Source organism: Haliotis rufescens, unplaced genomic scaffold (assembly GCF_023055435.1).
Source record: "Haliotis rufescens isolate VD_foot unplaced genomic scaffold, xgHalRufe1.0.p SCAF_33, whole genome shotgun sequence".
In the NCBI taxonomy this organism is placed as follows: Eukaryota; Metazoa; Mollusca; class Gastropoda; order Lepetellida; family Haliotidae; genus Haliotis; species Haliotis rufescens.
This window is the reverse complement of record NW_025964035.1, coordinates 3,136,223-3,155,349: the sequence shown is the minus strand read 5'-3', so window position 1 is coordinate 3,155,349 and position 19,127 is coordinate 3,136,223. Positions and strand designations below refer to the sequence as shown.

General features: G+C 40.9%; 1 protein-coding gene across 2 annotated transcripts in view; it reads right to left on the bottom strand.

Annotated features, from left to right (window-relative positions):
• Positions 1-18,919, bottom strand: part of LOC124117203 (mothers against decapentaplegic homolog 3-like) — an 85,955-nt gene extending 67,036 nt beyond the window's left edge. For both annotated transcript variants that reach the window (XM_048380861.1, XM_048380862.1), the window contains exon 1: positions 18,569-18,919. In XM_048380861.1, the coding sequence (XP_048236818.1) occupies positions 18,569-18,771 (203 nt within the window). In that variant the 5' untranslated portion in view covers positions 18,772-18,919. The remainder of the gene's footprint in view (positions 1-18,568) is intronic.
• Between the last annotated feature and the right edge of the window lie 208 nt (positions 18,920-19,127).

Below are 19,127 nucleotides of genomic sequence, written 5' to 3'. Positions count from 1 at the left end.
GATTACTGTAGTATGATGATGAAGAAAGTCTCTGGGCTCCTTTTTATTATATTCTATAACTATAATTTATTAACTCAGATCACCCCTGGCGAAGAGACAAGAAGTAGCCATGAAACATTGTTACAAGGAAATAAAAGTTGTTATACATAAAAAAGTGTCACTTTTATTTATGACACTTCAAACTTCTTAATGCCTATTCATGCATAGTTAATAAAATGACACTAGAAACAACCAACCTACCAAGCTGACAACAGTGAGTGAGTGAGTGAGTGAGTGAGTGAGTGAGTGAGTGAGTGAGTGAGTGGGATTTAAGGCCACTTTTAACAGTATTCCAGTTATATCACGGCGTGTCAGCTTAATGTGGGAGGAAAGCCCGAAGTGATGCAGGTCTCAGACGTTTACCACTTCGGTGAAACCCACGAGCACGGGTATGGAGCTGACAAACCTAGAAACATAATCGGGGCGAACCGGAATTCGAACCCACGATGATCGGTTTCTGGCGTGCCCAAGGGACGCAACTCTGCACAGCGACTCGCGGCGCCTTAGACGACTGGGCCACCCCCGCCCCCCTCCCAAGCTGACAACAAGACAATTACCCAATGAATGAGGAGTACAGACCGACAGAATGATAGAACGTTCCAAGCCTATAACACTCTAATTAACAATCCACGTTTCAAACAAGGCACTGACAGCATCTGCTTTGGCATGTCCTGAATCCATTTGTCTGGACAGTGTCGTCCTAGACAGCTGATAAGCTACGCTCAACCCATTAAAGGTCACGCATGAAGGCAGGGGTCATAATAGCAGACATATAATTCCATCTCCCCAATTTACAGTCCGATTATGCTCCCAAATATGGGTTCACTTCTAATCTCACGGCAAGGGAATAGTTTCCTAGTCAATGTAATGGGATCAAATATAGTCAACATGATAACTCGGTACTTACCTACTGCCATTAGAGACAGATCTGCGAGAAAATATATCCCCTGGCTGATAGATTCGATATTAACAGCCTCCAAAATTACGACCGAGCATGCGCTTTGTTTTGTAAGTGCCAAAGTATCCCTGTTAGGTTTTAAAACTAATTGCAAAGCTTTGTCACAAACATGGTTTTACATAATACCCTTATTGTTATGACTGTATTAATACCTGGTATTATTAATTTCAGTATCCACCAGCATGGTATAGAAAAACGACTTTAATGATTACTCACAAGCACTCGATCTTCTATCCTGCTGTGTTTCAATGTGGCAGCAAACCCTATTATTTATGTGAAAATGTTACTTCCTGGTTCTTGACTTAAACAAGAAAGTCTGCATCTTAGGGAATTGCAGTCATATCTGCTGAATAGCAATTCTTTGTTATAGGTCGTAAATATCGTTGGCATCTTGTACACCGGTTCATCTTTGCATGTGGGTTATCATGGCAAGTAAGATGATTTGTAGGTCGTGAAATGGAGTTTAATGTATTGCACTCACTCACATAGCGACATCCATGCACCTGTGTGTGTGTGTGTGTGTGTGTGTGTGTGTGTGTGTGTGTGTGTGTGTGTGTCGCAGCATACTAACACCGAGCTGACCAGTCCTTGTTTTAGCCCCTTAATGCCGGGGCTAGACAGGGTAACAACAAGTACCATCTTTTAACATCTTTTGGTATGACGCAGCCAGGGGCTAGACCACAGAAGCGGTCTAAATAGCATGCATTTCTGCTTGATGTTTTGACAAAAAGTGACTGTGCTCAACTGGTTTGAATCTGATGCAAACCTTCCACACAGCTGAAACTTTGTTTTTTGTTTGTTTGTTTCTTGTTTAACACCGCACTCAGCAATATTCCAGCTATATCACGATGGTCTGTAAATAATCGAGTCTGGACCAGACAATCCAGTGATTGACATCATAAGCATCGATCCATGCAATTGGGATACGATGACATGCATCGACCAAGTCAGTGAGTCTGACCACCCGATTCCGTCAGTCGCCTCTTACGACAAGCATAGTCGCCTTTTACGACAAGCATGGGTTGCTGAAGACCTATTCTACCCCAGATCTTCATGGGTTTCAACACATAGCAGTTGTGCAGAGTTGTGTCCCTTAGGAACGCAAGAAACCTAAGACAGTGCGTTCAAGTGGCCCCTGTTATGTTTCTAGGCTTGGCCGCACCATACCTGTATTCATGGGTTTCACCAAAGCTGTAAACGTTTGAGTGAGTGAGTGATTATTTGAGTAAGTGTTTGAGTGAGAGTGTGGAGTAAGTGTTTGAATGAGTATTTGAGAGAGTGGTTAAATGAGAGTGTTTGATTGAGAGTGATTATTTGAGTGAAAGAGTGTTTGAGAAAGTCGGTGAGTGAGTGAGTGAGTGAGTGAGTTTGGTTGATGCTACTCTTAACAGTATTCCAGTTACCATATTTTCTTGAGTAGGGTGCGCACCCCCCTCTAGCAGATTCAGTATTTTGGAGAAAAAAAATAATTCGAATATTAGGCACAGAAAAGAAATACACAGTACCCCTTCAGCGATTTCCGGTAACCAAACGGGTGATAAGAAACTTGGTCAGTACAAATTAGAAATTTATGATACAAAATCACCAGACATGCTGATCTACCATTTAAATTGTATTTTTTGTTCTGCTAGGCATTGTTTTACATCCAGGGATTAAGATTACCATGTGTATTTTCTCATAAACTAAGCCGGAAACAGCAATCAGCTGTACACACGTTTTCTTGGAATCTACCTGAGATTCGTTTAAACTTAACCAATGATATACCTTTAAAGGCTTTTAATGCAAGGATAGGGAAAAATTGTGTCATTTCAGGATGTCAGCATAAACCACGAAATTTATGACCTTTCAACTCTGTTCTTTGTCTCACCAAATGGAATTCTGTCGTTTTAGACTAGGATCTTTCATACAAAGTTTCAGCTTCATAGGCTGTGTAGTTTCACAATAGATGTAAAATTTGCAGTAACACGTGAAAAATGGTGGAATGTGAAGGTCAAAGATTGTAACTTGATCAAATATCAAAATATGCCCCAAATTGTATCACACGTTATTCTGCTTACCATATATTTGCTGCATATCAAATTTCATATCGACATATGCAGAAATGGTTGAGTAATGGGCAAAAATAATATTTTCAATATGGCCGCCATATCTGCCATGTTGTTTTTCGTTTGTTTGTTTGATCTTCACAGGCCCTGCCATGTTGTGTGAGCACCTATTGGAGTGAGTGTGTGAGTGAGTTTGGTTTAACGCCGCTTTTAACAGTATTCCAGTTATATCACGGCGTGTCAGCTTAATGTGGGAGGAAAGCCCGAAGTGATGCAGGTCTCAGACGTTTACCACTTCGGTGAAACCCACGAGCACGGGTATGGTGCTGACAAACCTAGAAACATAATTGGGGCGAACCGGGATTCGAACCCACAATCATAGGTTTCTGGCGTGCCCAAGGAACGCAACTCTGCACAGCGAATCGCGGCGCCTTAGACGACTGGGCCACCTGTGCCCCCTCACCTATTGGAGATACTGAAGCTCAGATTTTTCATATAAAGTTTCATCTCCCTATGTTTTGTAGTTTCAGAGAAGATGTCGAACGTGTCAATGTTAACAATGGACGAACAACTGGATGGACAAGTGGACCACAGACAACTGGATGGACAGATGGACAAATGAAAACACACTGCAACAAAACTCTCAGTCAGGTGAGAAAATAAAACTTGGTATATTGAAATTGAAAATTAAAATTATCAATTTCCAGAAAGAACTTTCTAAACTACAGTTGCTTATTATCTAGCACATGGTGAAATGAGATTTGCTGTTTCCCAAGATGGATCAAAAGTGTTATTGGCCAAGGAAAATTCCAAAGAGCACGCAAGAACATTTTAACGAGTGCCCCATAGAACACTTGAAAACGATAACATTTCTATCGCTTATCTGGGAGACACTAAAGCTGTGCCAATCACCATCAGTCAAGAGTAAAAAAATGTAATTGTCCCAACAGTACACATACAGATTAGCTAACCTCTATCACAATGCGTGTCAATCTCAATAAGAGGTAATCAATACTCACCCAATCTGCCGTACTTCAACACATTATTATCATAACTGAAAGCTTTCGGTGACAATTCACTGAAAACATCCCCATGAAAAGCGTTTGCTCTGATAAGGACTGTCTTACACTAATACAAATTAATGATAAACAATTCACGTATGACGGAGGTATAGCGTCAAGGTGTCAGGTTACGTGCGTTGTTAGGGAAGGTATTGTATGCTTCCCGTCCAATAATCTCTCAGGTAAACAAACAAGTTTAAACAAACAAACTTGGTCAATACAAATTTGAGATAAAACATCACTAGACATGATGCTTTACCGTATAAATTGTATTTCCTGTTCTGCTAGGCACTGTTTTATATGCAGAAATTGATATAACCGTGTGTATTGTCTCATAAACTAAGCCGGAGGTAGATATCAGCTGTACATATGTTTTCTCGCAATCTGACGTCAATTCGGTTAAAAATTTCCCATTAATAAAACTTGATGCAATGATCAGAAGAAATGTATCTGAAACTATTACATATACTTTAAAAATATATTCTATTATTGTGTTATTTTAGATACAGCTTTACTATATATATTTAATATCCATAAGCGTAGCACTTTGGTACAGCTTATTGCTATTGCCGGATATTGTTTACATATGGAACAATTTGACCAGACACCGCCGAGGCTCCCGCGCACGTGATTGCGAGAACTACATGTTGAGATAAAATTGTCAAACAACAACGAATATGACTTTTATCGAGTCAAAGTATGGCATTTATGATATATATGTCCATTCTCTTTCAACTAAATTTCGTTTCAAGGCATCAATAGCGGTAATCTGACCCCGTTGCTGTTAATAACGGTGAGTCAAAGTATGGCATTTATGATATATATGTCCATTCTCTTTCAACTAAATTTCGTTTCAAGGCATCAATAGCGGTAATCTGACCCCGTTGCTGTTAATAACGGTGAGTCAAAGTATGGCATTTATGATATATATGTTCATTCTCTTTCAACTAAATTTCGTTTCAAGGCATCAATAGCGGTAATCTGACCCGGTTGCTGTTAATAACGGTGAGTTGTGCGATCCCCTGATCGCTTCCCAAACGATTTTGCCAAAATTAATTAAAACAATATTAAAAGGAATTTTGAATAAAATTGAAGAAATAAGTTACAAACATAAGTCCAGATGTACAGTTTATATATATATATATATATTTAATATCCATAAGCGTAGCACTTTGGTACAGCTGATTGCTATTGCCGGATATTGTTTACATATGTAATAATTTGACCAGTCACCGCTGAGGTTCCCACACTCGTGATTGTGAAAACTTTATGTTGACATATAGCAGTCATATAATGTCTCGTTCTCTGTTCATTTCAAGGCATCAATAGCGGTAATCTGACTGTGGTTGCTGTCAATAAAGGTGAAATTAATGTTTGTTTGTTTGTTTGTTGTTTTACACCGCACTCAGCAATATTCCAGCTATATGGCGGCGGTCTGTTTAATAATCGAGTCTGGACCAGACAATCTAGTGATTAATATCATGAGCATCGATCCATGCAATTGGGATCGATGACATGCATCAACCAAGTCAGCGAACCTGACCACCCGATCCCGTTAGTCGCTTTTCACGACAAACAAAGTCGCCTTTTACGGCAAACATGGGTTGCTGAAGACCTATTCTACCCATCACTTCACACAAGGGTTTGCTGAAATTAATGTAAACAATATTGAATGAAATTTTGAATAATATATACAATGAACACATTTTATAACCATACATTGTAATTGCATGATTAATTGGTGTACTTTAGTACGGATTTGTTGACGTGATACTTCCAGTGTTACATGCTTACATCTTTATGTTGGGAAAAACTCATTACGGCGTGTATAATGTGCACTCCCCTCTACACACCTGTGTTTTTTGGAGTGAGTGAGTGAGTTGGGTTAATAACAGCTTTTAACAGTATTCCAGTTATATCACGGCGTGTCAGCTTAATGTGGGAGGAAAGCCCGAAGTGATGAAGGTGTCAGACATTTACCACTTCGGTGAAACCCACAAGCACGGGTATGGTGCTGACAAACCTAGAAACATAATTGGGGCGAATCGGGATTCGAACCCACAATCATAGGTTTCTGGCATGCCAAAGGGAGGAAACTCAAAGCAAATCGCGGCGCCTTAGACGACTTGGCCCCAATGTTTGTTGGAAAAAAAAGGTGCGTACTATATTCAAGAAAATATGGAACTATTCCTAATGATAGTTGTGTTTAACGTAGGATTTTGATTGAGACTTTTCTATTTCGTGACCTTGACCTTCACACTGCCTGTACAAAACGAAACCCCCAGGTCCATGTGGATTAAGACCTTTGTAGGATATCCTCTAATGTCAATAATCTTTGAGCCATCCACAAGGAAATGATACTGCAGTTGACAATTTCCTCAAAGGTAACCTTGTTCTTTGTCCATGTTGACATTAATGCATTTGGCGTTTGATGTGGTAGGATTTCCGAAGAAACATGTAAATACAACTGTATAGAGTTCCATGCCCAATGAGGTAACTACTGGTTACAATAGGGGGTGGGTACCCGGGTAGTAAATTCGGACTCGTCCTCGCCCTACTGGTTACAATAGGAGGTGGGTACCTGGGTAGGGTTGTGAAATAGGGGGGTAGATACCCTGGTAGTAAATTTGGACTCGTCCCAGCCCGACTGGTTACAATATGAGGTGGGTACCCGGGTAGTAAATTTGGACTAATCCAGCCCAACTGGTTACAATAGGGGCGGGGTACCCGGGTAGTCAGTTTGGACTCGTCCAGCCTGACTGGTTACAATAGGGGGTGGGTACCTGGGTAGTCAGTTTGGACTCGTCCCAGCTCCACTGGTTACAATAGGGGGTAGTAAATTTGTCCTCGTCCTAGCCCGACTGGTTACAATAGCGGGTGGTTACCTGGGTAGTCAGTTTGGACTCGACCAGCCCGACTGGTTACAATAGCGGGTGGGTACCTGGGTAGTCAGTTTGGACTCGACCAGCCCGACTGGTTACAATAGCGGGTGGGTACCTGGGTAGTCAGTTTGGACTCCTCCAGCCCGACTGGTTACAATAGCGGGTGGGTACCTGCATTTGGCGTTTGATGCAGTAGGATTTCCGAAGAAAAATGTAAATATAGAGTTCCATGCCTACAGAGGTAACTACTAATTACAATAGGGGGTGGGTGCCTGGGTAGGGTTGTGAAATAGGGGGGTAGATACCCAGGTAGTCAGTTTGGACTCGTCCTCGCCCTACTGGTTACAATAGGAGGTGGGTACCTGGGTAGTCAGTTTGGACTCGTCCAGCCCGACTGGTTACAATAGCAGGTGGGTACCTGGGTAGTCAGTTTGGACTCAACCAGCCCGACTGGTTACAATAGCGGGTGGGTACCTGGGTAGTCAGTTTGGACTCGTCCAGCCCGACTGGTTACAATAGCGGGTGGGTACTGGGTAGTCAGTTTGGACTCGTCCAGCCCGACTGGTTACAATAGCAGGAGGGTACCTGGGTAGTCAGTTTGGCCTCGTCCAGCCTGACTGGTTACAATAGCGGGTGGGTACCTGGGTAGTCAGTTTGGACTCGTCCCAGCCCAACTGGTTACAATAGCGAGTGGGTACCTGGGTAGTCAGTTTGGCCTCGTCCAGCCCGACTGGTTACAATAGCGGGTGGGTATCTGGGTAGTCAGTTTGGACTCGTCCAGCCCGACTGGTTACACTATGAGGTGAGTACCCAGGTAGTCAATTTGGACTCGTCCAGCCCGACTGGTTACAATAGCGAGTGGGTACCTGGGTAGTCAGTTTGGACTCAACCAGCCCGACTGGTTACAATGTCAGTCTGGTTATAAAGCCACATTCTCCGCTGGAATTATAACCAGGGCAGACTGTGATCAATGCTGGGGGTCAGGCAAAGGTTGCATCAATGAAAATTCTCTCATTTGTACATAACAAATAAACACGGTTTCCTCTACTTAGAACTCTAGTTTTATATGAAATACATTTTTGAAGATGCTCCCCTGACAACATATTAATATTAATGAAATCAGCGGACAATTTCACTCCGGCGACAGTAAGGCTACGCTGGCTTTGGTCCAGTGTTCTCATTTGAGCTGGTTTGGCTTGGAGTATGGCCACAGGGATTCTAAGAAACTGATTTGGGGGGGGGGTTAATATGAAAACTCAATTGACACCTGCCCTTGCTTCAAATATTGCTTGTTTCTTGTTATTCCCCAGCAGCAACGGTCCATGATGTTGTGTAATCATCCCTGGGAGTTTTCTAGGATTCCAATCTTGGTGCCCTTGGCAGGCAAATTGGGAGAAATTATTTTGTTCAAAATTGGGATTTTTGTAAAGTTCTTATTTAGCCACAATTCAGAGGTATTTAATCATTGAAATCACTGCTATAATTGTAAACTAAGCATTAAATCCTATTTCTCTTCACTGGTCCTAATATCAGTGAAATACAAGTGACTTCTATAAAGTTATAACATTAGTTGTACCTGTAACTGCATGAAATCGGAAATGTTTAATTCCAATTTGGGAATTTTTACTGACATCAGCTTCAGACTCAGGGCCCAATATCTGCCTCTTAGCAGGTAAAGACACATCCCTTAATCCCTCTCCAGAATATGAAATGGTTCCTGATTGTTGTGGTGTGATTTCTATTATGTAAGAAGATTGATTGAAACATATGAGCCTGTCTACCCAATCCCATTAGTCACCTCTTATGACATAGTGGCCTTTTATGGCAAGCATGGGTTGCTGAGTGAGTGAGTGAGTGAGTGAGTGAGTGTGAGTGAGTGAGTGTGAGTCAGTGAGTGAGTGAGTGAGTGAGTGAGTGAGTGAGTGAGTTTGGTTGCTGCTGCTGAGTGACCGTGCGATTGCGTGCAGTAATGCATGTCTCAGAAGGTTACCGCTTTGGTGAAACCCACGAGCATGGCTGGGTATGCTGCTGAAAAACCGAGAAATATTATTGGGTCGAACAAACGTGATAAATTGTTAAAGGGTGTCAGGGACATTGAGCTTTTAGTATCAGGGACATGTTTGCATCTATCGGGAAGACCAATGTAGCAACCATTAAATATAAATGTCAAATAGTCATCACAGTCTATCAATTTCCAATGACTTAGTAACACAAAGGTCAGTTCTCCTTATCATCACTTGTTATGAAGCATCCCGGACAGATTGAGAGGTTTCCGGCAGACCCAAGGGACGCAACTCTGCACAGATAATTTCGGTGCCTAAGAGTGAGTGAGTGGGTGAGTGGGTGAGTGGGTGAGTGAGTGAGTGAGTAAGTGGGTGGGTGGGTGGGTGGGTGAGTGAGTGAGTGAGTGAGTGAGTGAGTGAGTGAGTGAGTGAGAGTGAGTGAGAGTGAGTGAGTGAGTCTAATCTTGATCAATGGAAATCAGTTTCAGATGTTTGTATCTCTTAAACAGGGATTGGATGGTCAGGCTCGCTGAAATGTTTGATGCATGTCATCATATCCCAATAGTGTGGATCGATGCTCATGATATCAATCACTGGCCTGTCTGTTCCATACTTGATTATTTACAACTGTAATATTGCCGAGCACTGCGTTAAATAACAAACAAGCAAACAACTTCAGACCTCGCTGGATATGTCTCATTAATTTGTTGCCAAATGCCAGAAGGATAAGTAAAACAAAATCACATCTTTCATTGTGTCAACAGTCTTGGCCAGGCAAACCCATTATAGTAGAGGTGAAACGGGGTTTAACGTCTTAATCTATATGTCTCTGTATTTTTAATTCACTCAATATTTCTGAACAAATGTTAACATATATTTGGCATATATTGTGGAATATCAATCAAAGTATTCAATAATGATAATAATAATATCTTTTGAAATAAAAACTAATGCAAAAATGTTTTCTCTTAGCATTCTCATGTCTTGATGATTCAGGAATAAGATTTCCATGTTGAAACTTTGACTTTTCAATTTCAGGAACATCTAAAACATCTCCAGAGATTTGAACCCATAACTGTTTTCGTAAACGATTGGCTCTCAGCTTAACATTCATATCTGGCTTCTGAAACAATGAAAGGCACCAAGAGTTATGTCCCTTTTATAAATTCAGCCCAGTTATTCCATTTAACAGTTTTTAAGATAAGATCAGTATTTGCAGCAGGGAATTCCACAAAATAGTTGAATCCAGGGCTATATATAGCTACATAAAACATGCACCAGTGCATCTATTATTGAAAAATGCAACCTAATATTTATGTATAGGATGAAACACATCCTCGGGTTGTTATGATATTTAAAACCTGCATCCAGAGAGATTTTCCGAGGGAAAGGGTTTAAAATATCATAACAACCCGAGGGGAAGTATTTTATCCTACTTATAAACCGATTTTGAACCTTAAAACAACATTTATCAACATTTTTATGTTTCGAAAATACTTTCCATGAACCTTAGGAAACGGGCGTAAAATATCTGTTGCTGGCGTACGGATCTTGAAAAGGACATTCTAAAAACCAGTGAGGGTTATCAATACCTCTGTAGCCTTGTGGTACACTCACTGGGCTACAGATATGAAGGTTGCGAGTTCGATCCTCGGGAATATAAAGAAAACATTTGTCATTTGATTTTACATTTCATTACATGTTACAATCTGAACGGAAGTTATATTAATAAAATACCCAGGACATTATATGAAATCCCATGGATATTATAACACATTATATAGCAAATATGACTTGAATATCCTATAAAATCCCAGGGACATTACAACGTCCCTGTTTATGAGATTTAACCCGACTGGAGAACAATAGGATGATGTCACCGGAGGTTTATAAATCTACTTGCATCAAGTGCATGTTAAAAATATTCAAATTTTGTGTCTCGCTAACCCTTACTTTTCCACCCAACACTGATTTGCGAATACAGTCGATGCCTCGAAGCTTATGTACTGCGCTACATCACTACAACAAATTGGGTGGGACCTGTGTACAACAAATTGGGTAGGACCTGTGTACAACAAATTGGGTAGGACCTGTGTACAACAAATTGGGTAGGACCTGTGTACAACAAATTGGGTGGGACCTGTGTACAACAAATTGGGTGGGACCTGTGTACAACAAATTGGGTGGGACCTGTGTACAACAAATTGGGTGGGACCTGTGAAGATCGGGGGTAAAATAGGTCTGCTATGCTTGTCGTATGGGTGACTAATGGGATCAGGTGGTCAGACTCGCTGTCTTGGCTGAAGCATCTCATCGAATTCCATTTGCGTGGATCGATGCTCATGATGTCAATCACTGGATTGTCTGGTCCAGACTCGATTATTTACAGATCGCCGTCATATAGCTGAGTGTGGCGTAAAACAACAAACCAAGAGACATGAAACTGTCGGTACTGTATGACTGTGCATGCGCCCATTATGTTAAATTGATATAAAATCTTGACAGTCATCAGAAGTCTGAGATTTTATTTATTTAGTCTATGCATCTGTAATGTCTATATATCAAGTTTGATACATCTATTGGACCAGTTTTGTGGAACTAGTTTTTCATCTCAACATGCACTGGTGCACGTCAAATCAAGTTCCTAAAATCGAGGAATTGGTTGGTCAGTCTAACTGGGTTCATTGTTATCATATCCCAATAGTAGGGATCGATACTTGTGACATCATACAAAGGATTGTCCGGTTCGGACGTCATTACTAGGGCTGGGCCGAGTCCAAATTTACTTCCCAGGTACCCGACCCCCTATTACCCGACCCTACCTGGGTACCCACTGCAGGTCTCAAAGAGTTGGGAACAAAATGTCTGATTGGGAATTGTTTTACCGCAGCCCTGGTCAAAACTTAACTGTATAGATACATGTGTCAAACGATCTGATCATACACACTGAAGTTGATTGAAGCTGTATCTTTACCCAAACATATACAAGTCAAAGGGAAGGTGTGCATCGTCAGAAGGAAATGCGAAAATTAGCGACTTGTAGTGTAACCACTGAGCTATAGTGAGTTTTTGTCATTAAACAATATGACTAACCACTGGTCAGGGTAGTTCTGTGGGTAGCCGGGTCCTACTCAGGACCTACCCGACCAGAGTTACCCATCCCAGCACTGGAATGTACATTTGTTTGTTTAATCAGACTGGTTCGAGATTGCTACAAACAATACAATTTAGGCCAGGAAGAGTGTTTGGCATCACAACAGTCTTAATTTGTTTGTAAATATAACAGTCAGGCAGTTGCGAGTTCTGCTCCTTACAGGGTTTAGGCCACCTTGCACAGTGGGAAGTTGATTACTTCCTGACTACTATCAGACAACAAACAATCTATGTCAAGGCAGCAAGAGTTCTGTCCCTTTCATAAATTTAGCACCAATATTCCCATCTATGAATAAGATAATATTCTACGCCAGGGTCAGACAGTAGCCAGTGACATGGTCTTCAAGGGGACGGCAATCAAACACTTTATTGCCCAAACATGCCCACTACAACATCAGTAGGTACGAGTAGATACAAACAAGCGACCCAGATAGCATTACCTTTACAACTGATAATAAAATAACAAAAACAGGCCTCTACGGGCGGTCGGGTAGCCTAGTGGTTAAAGCGTCGATTGTCACAGCGAAGACCCGGGTTTGATTCCTGACATGGGTACAATGTGTGAAGCCCATTTTTGGTGTCCCCCGCCGTGATTTTGCTGGAATATTGCTAAATGCGGTGTAAAACCATACTCACTCACTCACTCACTCATCTGGCGCCAGGTGTGGCATAACCTTGAACTTCAGGGCAAATACTTCATTTCAACCACTGTGGCCTTAGCAACCCCTTTGACCTTAATAATCTCTCAAACTACCTTTACAACTGATACCGTATTTGACTTAATAAGCGCCCACGGTGATATTTGCTAACATATTGGCTAGTGAACAATCCCAATAAGCACCCCTTCCCATTGATCAATGTACACAACACTTATTTATTCGCGTATGATACGCACTCATGTGTTATATGCACCCTTAATTATAAGCAAATAAATTCTGGAAAAATGTATCTCTTGTATATAAACATTTCAGGCTGTCAGCATAAACCACAAAATGTATCTTTCAACCCTGTTTTTTTTTTACCAAAATACTATTCTAATAAGAGCCCCCTTTTCTAATTTTGAACGTGCCCTGGGTGCTTATTACGTCGAATACGGTAATAACAATAACATAACAGGCCTCTACTGGCGCTAGGTGGGGCATAACCTTGGACATCAAGGCAAATTCTTCATTTCAACCACTGTGGCGTTAGCAACCCCTTTGACCTTAATAATCTCGACAACTGATCTGATTTTTGTACCCAGATAACATGGATAAGACATTCTTATAGGGGGCACGGGTGGCCCAGTCGTCTAAGGCGCCGCGATTTGCTATGCAGAGTTGTGTCCCTTATGCACGCCAGAAACCTATGATTGTGGGTTCGAATCTCGGTTCGCCCGATTATGTTTCTAGGTTTGTCAGCACCATACCCGTGCTCGTGGGTTTCACCGAAGTGGTAAACGTCTAAGACCTGCATCACTTGGGGCTTTTCTCTCACATTAAGCTGACACGCCGTGATATAACTGGAATACTGTTAAAATACCATTAAACCCAACTCACCCACCCACAACATCCTTATAACTGCCTCTGTGAAGATCCATTGCTTGCTGCTAGAGTGGTGCCGTGGTCAGACTTGCTGGCTCGCTTGATGCATGTCATTGTATCCCAAATGTGTAGATTGATGCTCGTGATGTTAATGATTGGATTGTCACCACCAGTACAAAGCTGGAATATTTCTGAGTGTGGCATTAAACAAAATAACAAACAAAACAAACAATTTCTAAATCACAGCAAATCAATACAAAGGGTAGTCTATGTCATCATGCTTAGATCTCACAATACTTGAGCATCAGTACCCTAATCCTAATTGTCCCCTAAAATATCAGGCTGAGACGATTTTCATTAACATTATCATTTATCACTAATATTGTCCCCAAAATTTGATTTTAGCATGATTTCAAATTAAATTGTCATTCATTCTTAAAATTGATTTATGAAGTCTCATTCTAAAAATCTCAGTACTCCAATAACTGAAATGAACTTTTTGTGTCATGATAAAAAAATTCAACTCAAAAAAAAGAGAAAGAAGAAAAGATAAGTAAAAAGAGAAGAAAGAAAAATATGAATTAAGAAAGATGGAAAAGCCACCCCATGTCATACTCAGCATCATCGTAGGTTCAGCCATTGCTGTGAGAGAGATATAGTGCAAGGGAGATAACTCCACATGACAGATTTCATCAATGACAAAATTAGACCGATTCATTGCACAAGAGTAGGAAATGGGTTGTGGTCAAGGGGAGACAATTCTTGGAGATTCTTTGTAACTAGAGGTGTTTTTTACAAAAATTGTATGTTGCATTGTATAAATGGAGTGTAATACAAAGTAGATTTCAAACAAAGGTCTAAATACTGACATATCAAATTTATGACAAGGAACAGCTTTGTATCTACACATCATTTCAGGTCACGGGACAAAAAGTCATCTTGAACAAATAAAACTTATTCGGATTCCATTCGTCAACTTGTTTCTAACAATGTATGATTCTAATCCCTAACATACTTTCCTGTATTGGTAAGTTTTAAAGCTATGTGTGGGTAGATGTAATTCATTTGACATTTTGTTTCTATCTCCAGAACCTTCAGAAACTATATCAAGTTCAGTTTTGTTCTTTGTTTGTTTAACGTCACAATCAGCAATATTCAAGCTATATTTGACGGCAGTCTGTATATAATCGAGTCTGGACCAGACAACCATGTGATTGACATCATGAGCATCAATCCACGCAATTGGGATACAATGACATGCATCAATGCACCTGACCACCCGATCCTTTTAGTCACCTTTTACAGCCAGTATGGGTTGCTGAAGACTTAGTCTACTCCGGATCTTCACGGGTTGGAAGTCTTTTTTGTCAAGGTAGGTCTCCAGTACATTCATATCTAATAATGATGATGATGATGATGATGATGAGTTATCCTACTGGGTACCCATTCACTGAACAGAGGCATATTCTGCAGTGTGCCTATGTTTTTTGTTCCATTTATATATGTATTTTATTGATTTTTCAAATTCATTTAAAACAAGACCGATTAAATTGAATTTCTTGTTGGTCAATTTAGGCTTCAGTATGTCGATCTGTTAAACAAAACACTATACTTAGCCTTGTAGTCTACTTGCAGGTTTTGTACCTTGGAGGACAATGCTTGTAACAGGTGCCCAGGGTGCTAGGGATGTGGCTGACTCGGATTTGGTGGTCAGGTTCCGTGACTTGGTCGACTGCTTGACATTGTACGCTGATGGCAAGGTGAGGTGAAATGGGGTTTAACACGTGGAAATCCGGGTTAGAATAGGTCTTCAGCTACCCAGGCTTGCCTAAAAGGTGACTATGCTTGTCTTAAGAGGCAGCTAACAGGATCGGGTGGTCAGGCTCGCTGACTGGGTTGATGCATGTCATCATTTCCCAATTGCGTGGATCGATTTAACGATAACGATAATGACCCTTCATGATCCAAGTCTTGTTACAATCAGATCTTTGACATGTGATCTTTCTAATCAACCAATCAGCATCAAGGCTTCTAAATTCTCAAGACGCGTGAGGGAAGCATTCAGACAAGATATCGGATTTCTGTATCTCAAACTGGAATATGATCAGGTAGTTCCGTATGCTAAAAATAAAACCACACTATTATATTGTTGCAGATATGTTATACATTCTGTCGTTCCTGACGCCCAAAAGGGTTATTTTGTAGGCTATAATAGTGTTCTGTGGTTTTCTTTGGCAGAGATCGCAATATCTGAATCAAGGCGGCAAAACATTGCAGCCAATATATTTTTGAAAGCTAACGGACTCAAAAACCCACTCATTCTTTATTTTGATTGGGCAGTCAAAATTCTGATGCAACCTTCTATGGAGGTGTCTTTAGATAGTGACACAGACAGGTATTGTATCAGAGTAAAAGATCTTATCTAAAGAGTTGCTTCCAACCAAAGCCCCTTTATGCTAATTGACGTTCACAAAACATCAAAGTTCCGAGTACCAATATAATAAGAAAATGACAACATGATGTGAAATATGGGGCCTATGTGAGAATGTTAGGATCTACCACAGCCTTAAATCCCAATAATCAGCCATAAGTCATCAGTAACCATGGTTACAAAATCATTTATGCAATTTCCCCAAACTTGTGCCAAAGTACAATTTTTTTTATCAGTTTCCGTTTAGCTATAACATTTACTAGTTCTTTGGATTGACAGCACTTAAAAATACTGGTACATTCCATATTTTGCTGGCCTTATCAATGAACTGTCATGTGAATCATACCAACCAATGGTTAAGCTTGGCTAAAATTAGATAGTGAGAGAGTGGGTGAGTGAGTTGGGTTTAACGCCACTTTTAACAGTATTCTGGTTATATCACGGCGTGTCAACTTTATGAGGGAGGAAAGCCCAAAGTGATGCAGGTCTCAGACGTTTACCTCTTTGGTGAGCACAGGTATGGTGCAGACAAACCTAGAAACATAATCAGGGCGAACCGGGATTTGAACTCACAATCATAGGTTTCTGACGTGGCCAAGGGACGCAACTCTGCACAGCGAATCGCAGCGCCTTAGACAACTAGGCCATCCGTGCCCCCTAAAAATAGATAGGAACTTCCCAGCCTCTAGCAATAACAAACATGCCTGGACAGGGTTGGGTTTTAAAAAGTATCTTTTCATTAAAGCAGTTAGGGATTTGGTCAAGCTTTCTATTTAAAGATAATAATGTCGTATTTACTGCCTGTCCAGCGGACTGATACTGTTAAATTTTACTGGTACATGGCTAATATTACCGGTAAATAACTGGCAGTTACTGGTAAATGGAATATGGTAATTAATTATTCCTGACAATCAGGTCTAAGGTCTTGTCACCATCATTAGTTTGCAAACAGATGCATAAGAGCGTCATCGGTGATATATGCCATCATTATAATGCAAACAGAGGAATAAGAGTGTCATCCGTGCTATATGCCATCATTATGTTACAAACAGAGGAATAAGAGCGTCATCGGTGATATATGCCATCATTATGTTACAAACAGAGGAATAAGAGTGTCATCGGTGATATATGCCATCATTATGTTGCAAACAGAGGAATAAGAGTGTCATCGGTGATATATGCCATCATTATGTTACAAACAGAGGAATAAGAGCGTCATCGGTGATATATGCCATCATTATTATACAAACAGATGTATAAGTGTATCATCTGTGATATATGCCATCATTATGGTGCAAACAGAGGTATAAGAGTGTCATCGGTCCTATATGCCATCATTACGTTGCAAACAGATGCATAAGAGCGTCATCGGTGATATAACCATCATTATGTTACAAACAGAGGAATAAGAGAGTCATCCGTGCTATATGCCATCATTATGGTGCAAACAGAGGAATAAGAGTGTCATCGGTGATATAACCATCATTATGGTGCAAACAGAGGTTTAAGAGAGTCATCGGTGATATATGCCATCATTATGGTGCAAACAGAGGAATAAGAGTGTCATCGGTGATATAACCATCATTATGGTGCAAACAGAGGTTTAAGAGAGTCATCGGTGATATATGCCATCATTATGGTGCAAACAGAGGAATAAGAGTGTCATCCGTGCTATATGCCATCATTATGGTGCAAACAGAGGTTTAAGAGAGTCATCGGTGATATATGCCATCATTATGTTGCAAACAGAGGAATAAGAGTGTCATCGGTGATATATGCCATCATTATGTTGCAAACAGAGGAATAAGAGTGTCATCGGTGATATATGCCATCATTATGTTACAAACAGAGGAATAAGAGCGTCATCGGTGATATATGCCATCATTATGTTACAAACAGAGGTCAAAAGAGTGTCATCCTCGCTATATGCCATCATTATGTTGCAAACAGACGTATAAGAGTGTCATCAGTGCTATAGGTCATCATTAGGTTGCAAACAGAGGAATAAGAGCGTCATCCATGCTATATGCCTCTGGAAGTGAAAATAACCATTTCTGATTCGATTCTGCCAAACAGAATGTCAGCAATAACCAGAACTATGCAGAGCCAGAGATGTCAGTGTCATAAATGAAATAGCAGCATAACCCCAATCATATCATCAATTCATATAACCCATCATTTTCCATTCAAAACAATCATGAACACAAGTGATTCCTAACCCTAATTTGCGTGTCAGGGTTCCACATCCCCCTGAGCAAGAACTTGATACACCATAGGAGTATTTTCTACGGTTTCTACCAGAATCATTGATGTATGATAGACGCTCGGAACGCCGTCATCTGAAAAGGGGCGGGGTGGCCAAAAGGATGCATTGCATGGCACCGTTGATCTCTCCGTGTGGAGTCGCAGCTAACACGCTAAGCATCGGGTCAGAGCATCCCTCTGTACCCTCATCGTCACGCCCTAGTCTTACCTGGGGATCGTGATGCACTTCGTGTTGGGGTCTTGCGTTGACAGTGCCTTCTTCAGCTCGTCTATCCCGCCTGTCTTTTTTAACTTCTTAACTAAACTTTTCACGGCTTTTTCGGACCATTTGTCATCACGATCATGCTCGCCCTTCTTCCACGCCAATAGACTTTTCACAATCGGCGGCGTGAACGGTGACAGGGTCGTCATTGTTCCTGCACGACTCACTCAACACGACTCCAAACTTTCCTTAAGTATCGCACACGTAGATTGTAAGAAATCGGATGATAACGGCGTCTAAACGTTATCAGGCGAATAACAAAAGTTTGCCTTCTGAGAGGCCATATTGTGATCTGAAGACCGATTTACCTCTAGTTTACACCTCCGCGTACAAATATAGATTCACGTTTCATGCGTTGTTTTGAAATACCACAGTGTTTCACATCATATAGATGGTACTAAATGAGATCGAATACTTATGAAAAGGCAGTATGCGTTTGTGACAGGACATTTTGCAATGTATACATTGAGCATATTACTACGCGGCGGTTATGTAATTCGGCCTT